Source organism: Triplophysa rosa, linkage group LG4 (genome assembly GCF_024868665.1).
Source record: "Triplophysa rosa linkage group LG4, Trosa_1v2, whole genome shotgun sequence".
Lineage (NCBI taxonomy): Eukaryota > Metazoa > Chordata > Actinopteri > Cypriniformes > Nemacheilidae > Triplophysa > Triplophysa rosa.
Window position 1 is genome coordinate 27,684,908 of NC_079893.1, and position 13,471 is coordinate 27,698,378.

Here is a 13,471-nt window from a genome sequence, read left to right on the forward strand (position 1 = left end):
CAACTGGCTTCTCCCCTCGCCCCGCTGACAAGCACACGTGTGTCTTTGGGGGATAATTGCCGGATAACACGGGTTGATCTTTTCGGCCGAAGCGTTGTACTTGCGTTTCATAAAGTGAAGGAAATGAAAGGATATGTGCATACAAGGAGAATAGCAGATCAAAAGCTTCATGGCAAAAGTACATTAGGCGAAAGGCTTGTGTCTTAGCTAAAGGACACAACCATGCAAGATTAAAGCTGTCTAACTGCCTTGCCATTTCCTTCTTTTTTCTTTTGAAAGCAGGACATGTTCCAAAACCGATATGCACTTTAAAAAAAGTGAGTTGCTACAGTAGGTTTACCATTTATTAATTCATCTTTTGTTGTGTGATCATTTACAGTGTCGAAGCGATGTACTTGTGCTAAGAATGTTGAGTTTTTGCAAAATGTTCAAGGTGATAGGTCCAACGCTTTAATGTTTGAGTCATCATCAGTTTTTCCTGTCGCCTGGCAACCCTGTCGAGTGCCATCTATTCCTTCAAAGACGAGCCCTAAAACTGAGCCGTCAGCACGGTCTATCGACGTAAGAGAGAGATTGTGCTTCCTGAGATAAAGATTTCACCGTTTGCTGATTTTGGTCGAGCTTTTATTGCCATTGACCTTCAGCAACAGCAATAGGAACTGTGCATTCAACATCTCAACCACTAGATGGTGGTTATTCTTTAGAACTGCAGTGTCTTGCTGTGATTTGACAACCGTCAAAATGTCAATGTGGGTGAATTAGTGTGTTGAACTAATGAAAAAACTCTTTTTGTGATTATAGAGCAGTCAGCTGTTTCTGTTTTCTTTCTTAAATGAATATCGACTTTTCATCCAAGAGAGATTAGATGTAGAATATTAATAATAAAAACTGATCCCTTGACTGCATTTGCATGGCCTTTCTGTATTGGCGAGAGATTCATTGATCTGGTCACGTAAAGAGTAATTCATATTCACTGATTCAGTGAATCTTTTTGTATGTTACACACCAGTAGACTAGAAAAGTAGGCCTACTTGAAACATTTTCTGAAACCTTTTACATGATCAGTTTATAAGTGCTATAGAACTGGTCTCAGTTAGTTTAACACAGTGCACGAAGCTATATCAACGCATACGTATAGAATATACCTATAGATATACACACATTGACTTATATTTTTAGAAGGAATAGAAAAGATGGAGTAATAAGAGACATGAATAGTTAGTATTATTGTGTCAGGTATATGATACTGTATATGATGAGATCATATATCATATCACGTATCGTATATCATTATTTAGAAATAGCTGAAAATGTGACTTTTATTTAAAAACAACTTTACTTTCTCTCCTACCACACACACACACACACACACACACACACGCAGAGACAGACACACACACCTGACACATTCTCCAATAACCACAGAGTTATACCCGCACCTCTGCCTCCCAAGGCAACCTTAAATAACAACACCTTGAATGTTTCGTGAACACCTTGAGCGATCACCTGGGACCCAACGCAGCATTTCACTCTAATTGGTCAGTTCTCCGTTGAGCAAAGAGTAGCCTTGGTTAATAAGGCAATTTTGAGGGTTTCACCACACTGCATCCCTAATAGGAGAAAAAAAACTACACTGCTTTCAGGGAGCAGATTCTGTAACGAAAGACCTTGCTGATCTCAGATCTGTGGCGTCAGCATTGGTAGTTTACCGCCATGCACTTCCCGTAGTGGATGAGGGGGAAAATGCAGCTCACCTGTGTGCACCCACAAAGACTCTTTGAGAAATTTGTAGGTGCTAAAAACAGGCACGTAAGCACTGTAAGGCCAAACAGCTTGGTTTACAGTTTTTTAATGATGTTTGGTCATCAGAGGAATAGCGAGTGTGTGCTGGTGCATATAGCGTGTCGTGTGTGTGTGTGTGTGTGTGTGTGTTTGTAATGTATGTGCGTGTGGCGCTCACTTAAATGAGGACTGTTGAGTCGCTATATTTACATTACTGTGTTTAAGCTTGTGTATGCGTTTTTAACGAGAATTCATTTTCATCTTATTACAAATTCAATAATCATAGATTAACTGTCCTTGACTAGTCAATAAGGTTATAACAACATTAACCCTTTATGGTACAGTATTATGAAAACCAGATTATGAAACTGTTATGAAAATTGAGTGTTATGAAAAGAAAACGATAGCTATAGTTATCAATTTAACTTTTTTATTAAATTAAATAAATTTAGTTTTTGAATGAGAAGCCAATCCTTACTTGAAAAATTACAGTTAAAAGTACAATCAACTTAATATTTTAAATATTGGCTAGTGTTAAGTTGTTGCAACCTGAAAATGCTTAACTTATATAATCATTTTAAATATTGCTGCTGTCATTCTTAAACCTCGTATCTCCATATTTCATGATATTTTTTCCCTGTAAATCATTATTATTTGTCACTCTTTTGGTTTGTTGCTGATTTTGTAAATATCTTACCAAAAGTATTAAAAAGTGCTCGACAACTTAGTATTTAATCATTTAAAAAGTGCATTGTTTTTTTCCAAACCAACTAATTTTCACATCCGAGGTTTGGGATGCACAGCAACGATATAACTTAAAAGACTAAATAACAAAAAAAGTATCTTACAATCACTTATTGATCACACAAGTGCATGATATTTTTTTATAAAATTGTGGTTTTAAAAATGGTAAACAATCCACCAAAAAAAGTGGTAAAAACAATGGCTAAACAATGGGTATTTTTTCTTAATCTGGCAACATGTCATTATTACAAATATTACTTTAGCACCCATTCTGGTGCCATATGGCAATTTTAGAAAATATTTCACCTCTATTTTTTCTCAAAGCTTTCTATTACTTTAAAGCTATTACATGTCACATCTTATGGGAAAAGATAATCGATCATTTGAACATAGTAGAAACTAAAAGAAGTAAACGGAATTCTTTATTGGAGTAAAAGTGGTGCAGTGGTCACAGCATGTGTGCAAACGTATTGTAAGTGGCGCCGTGACGTACAACGTGTCTCAGTCTTTATAATCAATACTGTCCACTTTATAATATATAAGCAAAATTCCAAGCTCAGAAGGCCATTTTATTCCAATAAGGTTAGCAGTGGAGGTATTTATGACTGCCCTTGTTAAACTCTGGATTTAGAAGAGTGAGCCGATCCAATTAGTTTAAGATGGAGTCAAAATATGTTCCTGATTTGATTAATATTCTATCAGAGCTGGCTTACCACGGCGCTACGGTAACTCTCCGCGTCTCTCCCGTCACCTCATCTGGCGCTTCATTAACCTTTGTCTTCCCCCAAAACTTCTGCTTTTTTACTCTGAATCACTGATAGGGCCTTGAAACGGAGTGGGAGCAGTCAGAGAGGTGGATTTCGCCAGGGTGCGTGAGCAGGGACACAAAGAAAATAAGATAAAAATTAATTGCCCCGTTAACGCACGATTCAGGGTACGAAAGAGGAGTCAACAAGGCCAATGTAGACCATCCTTAATTTGATCTAAAGCCATAGTTACGCATACTTAAATTCGGATTTAACTTTTATAATGGTAATTAAAACCAGAAGGAGCGGCCATGTAAAACATTCTTATTGGTCATGGTGTTATCAGTCGTCTCAATGGTGATCATTCAGAACCTCGAATTCTTTCTTGTCATTTCCACCTGTCCCTCTTCATCTTTTCTTTCTCTCTTTTTCTCTCTCTCTGCATGATTGAAGGTCAAACAAGAACGAACGAGACACAAAATGCCTATGTGCGCGTCCCTCGGCATCTGCATATTCTATTTTCACAAGTCTACGTCAGGTATAGAAATGCAGATTGAGAGGCATTAATCCATAACAGCTTCAGCGGGTGACACCTCATGTGACTGATGTGGGTGCGTTCTGTTCGGAACAGAAGATTCTAGCCTGATCTGAATGCACAGGATTTAAAGGGACAGGTCACTCAAATGTGTTGACGTGTAGTTTCACACATGTATGATTTTCTGTCCAAGCTTGAATATTTGGATATTTTTTTGTGCATGTTTTCATTTGTATGTGCACTATTTCTTTAAGGACCTTGGAAAGACATTTATAGTTCACCGGACTTCTTTTTGATTTACTGCAGTTTCCTTTATTGGCGCTCCAAATGGCCGGCGCTGTCATTAAGCTGTAATGTTATTGTTCATTTAAACCGGCTTTACCCGAGTAGACGTTTTCATCAGTTCATCATGCTTTTAGGGCCCGACGGAGACTTCAACATATCAAGGAGATACTTGAACCCTAAACTCCTGCCACCGCAAAATATCCCTTCAAATACAGAACGCCATTAACAGTCAAAAAGGTAAAGCATCTCAAGCGTTTGATCGCCCTTTAAAAATGGTTGGTATTCACCAACCGAACCACCCAAATATCACTTCTGATTGGTCAGCATCTGGGTCACGTTTGTAGAGTTGGCAACGGTGATTGATGAGCCAGCGCTCTGGGTTCCAAGTGCTATGGTTAGCATTAGCATGTCCTGTTTGATGAATGGCTTCGCAAGCCCCGCTGCCCTGATCTACTTAATAATACTGTTGCCCTGGAGAAGTGTGTCAAGAACGCAATTGAAATGGAAAGCGATTCTGAAGTGGACACAAACATTTTTATGTATGGCGCGCTGTGGAAGTTACATGACTGGTGGGTCCTTGGAGTTGGAGCTAGATTGCGTTTCGACCGCATTGCATCAGAGGCGTATTGATCGGACGATGTGATCGAAGTACGTGGTCACGAAATACCTACGGAGAGAAAGGCTGAGATCTGACCTGTACAAAATCACACAAAGCAGATGAATAATGGCATCTCATTCCTTACAGAAATCTATATGGCCATAAATGTACATATACGTACTGTAGATATACATAAATTATAGTTATTATAGTTACATAATGTATATGTATTTATATACGTAGATGTATATGCTTCGAGTTCCATTTCTATGTTTCATATAATTCCATTATTAATTAGAGACATTTGAGATACACATGACTTTGTTGTTCCTATAGTTTAGCTAGAGGTATTTAATGTTTTATTATTATTATTATTATTTTTATTAATTTTGTTTTGTTAATTTGGAAATTAGCTTTTATTTTTATATTTGGGTAGTTGACAAATAAATCACACGTGTCCTAAGGTGTGACATCAAATATTCTAAAAAAAATGAAACAATGAAGATGAATCTCGCTTATGCCACTTTATATTATACATATTATTATTAATAATAATATATAATATATTATTAACAGTTGTTACAAGACACATGTTACGGTTTATTAGGACACATACAGTTTATTTGTCAACTACCCATTTTTAGTTTTCATGTTCATTTTAGGTTTATTTTACCAAATGTGTCTTTTGCTTCTGTCATTTTACTATTTATTTGTTTGTTTTTATATTGCTATATTCATTTTTTTGCTCGTTTAGCTTTAGTTTTGTTTTATTTATTTGTAGTTAATTTTACTGCCTCAACTTAAAATCAGTTCCGTTTTTTGCTAAGGCAACATTAAAAAAAAAAGTTTTACAAATAATAATTAAGCCGATATTTTATTTGATTTCAAATAATCAGGAATGTTTAAAAAAATAGTTTTAGTTTTAATAACCTTGGGTAAGCATTGTGTAGCACAAATGAAAAGCATCTGCCAAATGCAAAAATGTAAATGCTGATAAACAGGATTTTCTGTCCACCCACAACCCCTTGACTCTTACTATGTACTGTATCTTCATAGAGGAATGTCATTTTCCACTAGTCTTTTTTAATTTACATAACAGCGAAAACACACACAAACATACAGTAAACCGACTGCAACACACACTCACAATCCATCGACCCTGACACCTTCAGCCGCCTCTGTCAGTGATAAGGGTTTGAAACTGCTCAGGCTTACCAATTCAATTATTTTTGACGCTGATTATATTTATTTTATTTATTTATTTTCAAAATTGTTACAAACTTAGGACTGGTGCCACTCAGGAAAGGGGAAGAGCTCTGGGGAAATTATAGATTTAGCAGCCTCAGTAAGTTTGGAGTGAGTTAAAGCACGCACACACACATGCGCGTCATAATAAATTACTCATCGGACTGTGTTGCTGACAGCATTAAAGAGATCCATGCTTGTGAAACACCGTGATTATGATAATATCAAACCATGCGAATCAGGCATTAGAAATGCAGATATCACATTTAACAAGTGGCGGTCTTGCCACAACTTTAAAAGTATTCATTAAGATTTGCAAATTGGGAACACGGTTTGTGAATTCATCAAATCTTCCTGTCGTGTATACAAAATACAAATTGAGATGTGGAGTTGATGTTTTTTTCATTGCCGCTGGCTTGTATTTGTGTTAAGATCTTTCATTTGCATTCTATCGGTGCACGGAACTTCTGATGCCTCATGTATCTGTTTTTATAGCAACACGTTCCTTAGTAAGTGATAAATATTTGTTCAAATGGCAAAAACATTTAGAATGTAACATCCAGGTAATAATCCAGGTAGGAAGCGGATCCACGTGCAGTAGAATTTTAATGAAGTAAACAAAGGAACAGATTAACAAAAGATCCGAGATACACGAGAATCAACTAAAAACAAGAAAGAAAAGATCACACCTCTAACAACTATAGACACCAGACAAAGGAAACACAAGCGCTTAAATACATAGGGTAACGAGAGGGCTAACAAGACACAACTGAAACAGATCATGACACAGAACCAACGAACAAAAGAACTACAACAGGAACAGGAAACAGGAAGTAACATGAGTAATAACATGAAGGGGAAACAGAGACTGGGATCATGACATACAGTAGGCCCTGTCCCAAATGGCGCACTTCATTTGGACTTGCGGTCTTGTGGACTTAAATTGCGCGTGCTCGCCAGGTCTACGAGTCCGAAGGGTGTCCCATTTGTCTTTTTCGCTCACGAGCGCCTCCTTTTGGCCCTCGATGCGGTCTTTGGCGAAGCCAGCATTGGCCCTGTCCCAAATGGCGCACTTCATGTGGACTTGCGGTCTCGTGGACTTAAATTGCGCGTGCTCGCCAGGTCTACGAGTCCGAAGGGTGTCCCATTTGTCTTTTTAGCACTCAGAAGTCTGCTCGCGAGCGCCTCCTTTGTGCCCTCGATGCGGTCTTCGGCGAAGCCCGTATTGACGCAGACTCCACTGAAGTCCCCTACCCAGGAATCCTTGCGAGCGCCCAATCACAGAACGGATGGGAGGAGTGTCGTGGATGTCAGACATTTACGTAAACATGACGGATACATTTTTAAATGTATGTTTTGATAAAATTCAAAATTAATTTATTAATTAGTTACTTATTCGTATTATTGCTTATTTTCTATTAAGCCATCTATTCCAGTATAAAATATTTTAATGCAGTGCATTTTCTTACTTAAGGTAATAAGCCATGTTTTGTTGTACTTTTATCTACTACATAACTAGTTGTCTCTGGGCTATATTAAATAACAACATATATGCATATTAAGAACACATTATGCACATTAAGTATAGTGTAAACAAATTATTAAATATACATTCATGACGTCATGACAAATGAATGCATTACAAACATAAGTATCTATTGCATATCAACATATGAAATACAAACATATGAAATACAGAACAATAAAAACCGGCAGCTCCAGTCCCAAATAACAACAGCGGGACAACAAGTGGTCGACTTCACGCGGCGCTGCGCAGACTGATCAGCGAATGACAACAAAGTACCGCGAGAGTGATTAGAAAGCACCGCTTGCTCTTTCCGGCGTGATGACCTCAAGTCTGTCCCAAAATGCACTCCCACGTACCCTTGTGGACTCGTGTCTAGTGCCCTATAGGTCTGCACTTCCTGACGTCACCAAGTGAGGACTTGCAGGAGGTCCACAAGACCGGAGTGCGCCATTTGGGCCATAGACGAGTCTAATCTTAACACTTTCTTAAAGGGATAGTTCACCCGAAAAATGAACATTCCTTGATCATTTACTCAACCTGTACGACTGCAGAACACAAATAAAGAAGATATTTTGGTAACACTTTACAATAAGGTGCTATTAGTTAACATTAATAAATGCATTAGCTAACATTTGCTAGCAATGATCAATTTCGTTTTTCAGCATTTATTAATCCTTGTTAATGATAGTTCATGTTAGCTAATGCATTAACTGATTGTTAACAAATAGCACCTTATTGCATTAGCTAACATTTGCAAAGTGTTACTGATATTTTAAAGAACGTTGGTAACCAAACAACAGTGACCCCCATTGACTTCCATTGTATGGACACGAAACCACAGAGACATTTCTCAAAATATATATTTTTTGTGTTCCACAGAAAAAAAGAGTCATAAACTGGCCATGAGGGTCAATAAATAATGGCAGATTTTTTTTGGAGGAACTTTCCCTTAAGGGTCCGCAAGGGGGCCAGTGAAGCGACTAAAATCCTCTGGTCTTTCTTTTTGTGCTTCAGATCATGTTGCTGACAGACCCGGAGGTGGAAAGCAGTTTGCTCATCAGCTCGGACGAAGGCGCCACCTATCAAAAATATCGTCTCAACTTCTACATCCTCAGCCTGCTGTTTCATCCCGAGCAGGAGGACTGGATCCTTGCCTACAGCCATGACCAGAAGGTGAGGAATGTTTTATAGCCAAAGCTGAAACCCAAACGTATGGCAAACAGCATCTTTTTATGGTATCGGCAGACCGGCGAGTCAGCATTCCTCCAATTATCAAGTTATTTCATTGCCAAAACTGAGCAAGTGCTGAAAGCCAAAGAAAAATCACATTGTTTGTATTTTCCCCATGATGATAAAGAACATTCTAGAAGCGAATGGCAAAGAGAGACATTACAATCATGAAAAGTGTGCTCGCAAATGGTTGCTAATCTGTGTTTGGCCTTGAAATATCGCCCGGAAAGGCTATTATCAATGCGAGAGGAAATACATCTTAAAGAGACAATTTCAGTGAGCCTAAAGAAGGCAATTAAGGCAATTTATGGATCCCCAGTCGCAGGGCATTACCATTAATTATATGCGTTCCAGCTTGTGGTTTAAGGCTAATAAATTATGAAATCATTTTCACTCTTCTGAAAAGATTGTCCAAGCATCAGATTAAAGCATATCAAAAGATCATTTAGCCAGCCGAGGCCTGTTTTATTTTCCCAATGCTTCTGTGTAAAAAAATAAGTGCAGGGTCAATAGAAAGTGCATTATGGCAGATTAGTTTATTCCTGGGTTTGATTTGTATACGTCTTGATGAGGATGTTATAATGACTGTGATTATGATGACACAACACTACAAACACAAATTATATATTCACTATATTCAAAAAGAATGTTTTCTACGTACACAAATGACCGAATGAACTGCTGCAGTTAAATGATTGTTTTTACACAGACGATAATTTTGGGTCGTAGTCAATCTGTCTGTCAACATTAACAGATCAACCTTGATTTTACCCTTGAAGGAGCGACGCTGAAAATGAATTACATTTAAATAGACACGTTGAAAAAAATGATCTGCCAATTGAAGGCTAATAGCTGAATGTTTGCACAACATGCATGACTAGCCATGGTTAAAACCGCCGTACAAACAAAAAACACAATCACCGACCTAATTAAACCCCTATCCCAATCTATACCACAAATCAATGAATATTTTATAAATGTTGACAGCTTTTCTCGCATGAAAATAAATGTTTGGAAAGGTCGCTAAGTTTGTTTGCCGTTACGGTTATAGTTACGATAAAGTGATGAGAGAGATGTCAATAGACCAGTAACCTTCATCAGCGGTTCATACCGTATTATTCGGAGAAACTTTTATGAAAGCTTCACAAACTAGTAATGATAAATTTTCTTTTTTTATCGGAAGTCTTTTATAGGGAATCTTATGGATATTTATTTATTTTTAAATATATCTATTAGATTATATATTTTTTTTATCAGAGATGTGCGTATATGTCTGGCACCAAACATACGGGATTTTCAATGAAAGTGACAGCAATAAACAAGAACACAAACCTTGACAAATATCAGACTTGAAGAGTGTAACTAAATATTTAGCTCCACAAAATACACAATTCTATTAAAAATGATGTTGTTTAGGATCAGTTTAACTTATTTCGCGCCCTTACAGTTCCCTCCGTTCTGTTGCATCTAAATATGACCAAGCTTCTTCCACCCACAGTCAGGATGTTCTACTGAGATTGTGAAATCACAGTTTTCCCCAGATATACTGAGTTGCAAATACAAATGTTGCATTGAAGCCCCCCACTGTTTTAGATCTGTCTAAACCTGGCAAAAAAATATGCTGCTTTGTGCTTGAAAAAAGTTTCCTGACTCTGGAAAACTTTTGCTTAGCACTTTAACACACAACACGCTTCGAAAGTGTTGTAAAAACTGGCGTTCCATATTTGCAGCAATGTTCTAAAAACATTTCACCTAGAAGTCTGTATACATAAATAAGACATTTCTTGTCATACTGAGAAAACTGAAAACATATAATGTCTTATTTTGATATTTAAAATCCTTTGTTCTGTTTAGTTTTCTATTTATCAATATTTAGTTTTTCTTTTTCATTTTACTTATTTCAACATGTGGTAAGCCTTAATGAGAGATTTCACTTCATTTCATTTCATTGCAATAAATCTATGTGCTATATCAAAGTACTAGGTGCTGGAAATTTATGAATGGAATATTTTCTTTATCTCATTTCTAATCAAGCTGTATTTTGTCATATTATGGAAAAGGTTTGAAAGTATTTCGAATATGATATGCCATTATAAATGCATACATTTATAGTAGCCAAAGCAAAACAATTTTTTTTTATTTTTAATTCCAAAAATGTTTTCTAGCACCACCATGTCCAATACCGAATGATATCAAACTAAATACATACTTTCAGTGTGGAAGAAATTACGTTTTGTGGATGTTTAAAAATGACGGGACTCTCGTGTGATGCACGTGTATCACTGTATTTAAAAGGTTCATTTCAACCCGGTCTCATGAATTGCGTATAAATAACACGCTGTTGCATTATCGTGTAATACGTACGCCAAAGTTAGATTTTGCGTGCATATGATACGCCAATGTTTGCTTGCACCTTGCTGGAGAGCAGTCATTTTGAAACGTACATGAAGAGGAAACACTGAAATAATTAAAATAATACTGTTAGGTTTAGGGTTTGGGTTAGGGTAGAGGTTATAATATGCACGCACGCTAACATTAGGTTTAGGGTTTGGGTTAGGGGACAGGTTAATAAGACAAATAGCCGGTTAATATGCACGCGCGCTAAATTGGCGTATCATATGCACGCAAAATCTAACTTTGGCGTACGTATTTCACAATAATGCAACGCGCGTGTTATTTATACGCAATTCATGAGACTGGGCTCTTCATTTTGTAAAATCCCACGTGGCCAAAAGTGTCCAAATTTACAGAAACACCCAGTACTGAATAATGTTGCAGAAGAAACTGAAATCCTAACAGACTCCTTTATACAACTGTAACACAATGTGTCTTTCACAGCTCTACAGTTCGGTCGAGTTCGGCCGTCGATGGCAGCTCGTTCACGAGCGGGTGGCGCCCAATCGATTTTACTGGTAAGTGCTCTGTTTGACTTCTGCTGCTGCATATAGAGCATCAATCATCTGACCTCCTGTGTTCTGTGCCTGATAAAAAAACAAACAGAAAAGCACGGATTGTCCTCGTGCCTGATGTGATCTCCCTGTGTTGGACCACCAGCAGAACGCTATCTCGCCCAGATGTTTGTTAGCTACTTAATGAATGTGGCCGTTATATCTTGCGACTGCGTTTTAGTCTGCATTCGCAGCGTCGTGAATGATTTAGTGATTAAGAAAGCTTATTTAACTCGAGCAGGACAGGTAATATGTGTCTAGACTGCGGTGATGAAGTTGACCTGTTGCGAACTAAATTCTAAATGCGATTCGATTTTGCGTTTATCTCGGGTCTCACGCGGGCAAACTCAAATGAACTGCATTTTGAGCGTGATTGAATCGCTTTGTTTCTGACAAGTTTGTTTACTCGGTGTATTTAAACGTATTGCTTTTAACGATTGTTTAGATGTTGAACAAAACATTCTACAGAAATAATCAAATAAATGTATATGTACTAAAAAATGATTTCTCATTTCAGAAAATCAGAAAATTCTGATTTTCTCATGAGATTTGCGCTTTTTTTTAATATATCACTTGCCTGTCAACAGCATCGGATGAAAAACATGTGCGGTCAGGTCAAATATTTATTATGCGTACTGTAAATGACAAATCTTGTTAATAAATAAACTAAGACTACAGGATGTTTCAGATTGGTTTTAAGCTCCATCTGTTACTGTCTGACAGAATTGTCACTGTCTGACAGGAAATTTGACGGGGTTGACAGTGTTAAAACACAATCATGTGTTACACATCTCACATGTGCTAAATGCTGTCTGGTGTTGCCAAGTACTACAGAACCTACCTCAATATAAGAAAAGTATCTTAAAAAATCGAGTTTTTTTTTAACAGTTTGTGTAACAGAGTTGACAACTTTGTTGTGCCACATAAAATGTAAGCAATATCATTTAAATACAGGAAAAATCAAATACTCATTAGAGTATCCACCTGTTTAAGGAAATAAGAAATAATATTGCCCGATTTTACAAATGTTTTAATAAATATCGAAAAAGTCACCACACAGCTGCAAAAACGTGCGTCCCATGTCACATCACATTCAACGTGGCCATCAGAATCTGATTGATCGGTTTTGTCACCGGCTTCTTCCCTTTCCTTCCCGTCATTAGATTCAGTTCAGTCATTTAGCAGCAGGGTTTTTGCAAACACTTTTACGCAAGCACAGTCGAAGTGGGACAGAACAGAGACATCAGAGAGCGAGCCTGGAGTATTGTTATTTTTAGTCCGGTAATGATCTATCCTCACAAGTTCTCGTTTATGAACTCTCGCATACCGAGTCTTGTTATCCGCAGAGAGCTGCGACGTGCACCTCGCAAATATATCTTGCTATTGACTATGTGAAATTAAATTGTCCTGTTTGATGAGTTACACTGCCTTGGTCACCTCCAGAATATGAGATGATTGAAGGAACGCGGCGTCGGATGGATGGATGAAATGGATTTCTGCTTCAAAAGGAACTCTTATGTGATTGGGCTCTGTTCTGGTCTGATACCCACACACAGACTCCAGGTGGAATTGGCCAGGTGAAAACTCTACCTGTGCTATTGATCTGAAATCAAAACCCCGTACGGTTCCTTGCAGATATTTGAAAATGAACCATTCTTTTGAACAGGGAAGGTTGTAGGATAATATCGGATTCGGGATATAAGTGAAGCTTTGTAGAGGACACTGCGATCATCATTCCACCGCTATGATCCGGGCTTTTGAATCAAAATGCAGAAACTGCATGGAGCATCCGGATACGTGCCCACAGTTACAGTTTTTAACTCTTATGTC

General features: G+C 37.6%; 1 protein-coding gene across 4 annotated transcripts in view; it reads left to right on the plus strand.

The window, feature by feature from the left end:
- The window catches only part of LOC130552705 (VPS10 domain-containing receptor SorCS1), a 150,583-nt gene that overhangs the window by 103,102 nt on the left and 34,010 nt on the right, over positions 1–13,471 (plus strand). For all 4 annotated transcript variants that reach the window (XM_057331195.1, XM_057331193.1, XM_057331194.1 and 1 more), the window contains exons 4-5: positions 8,478–8,636; positions 11,532–11,605. In XM_057331195.1, the coding sequence (XP_057187178.1) occupies positions 8,478–8,636; positions 11,532–11,605 (233 nt within the window). The remainder of the gene's footprint in view (positions 1–8,477; positions 8,637–11,531; positions 11,606–13,471) is intronic.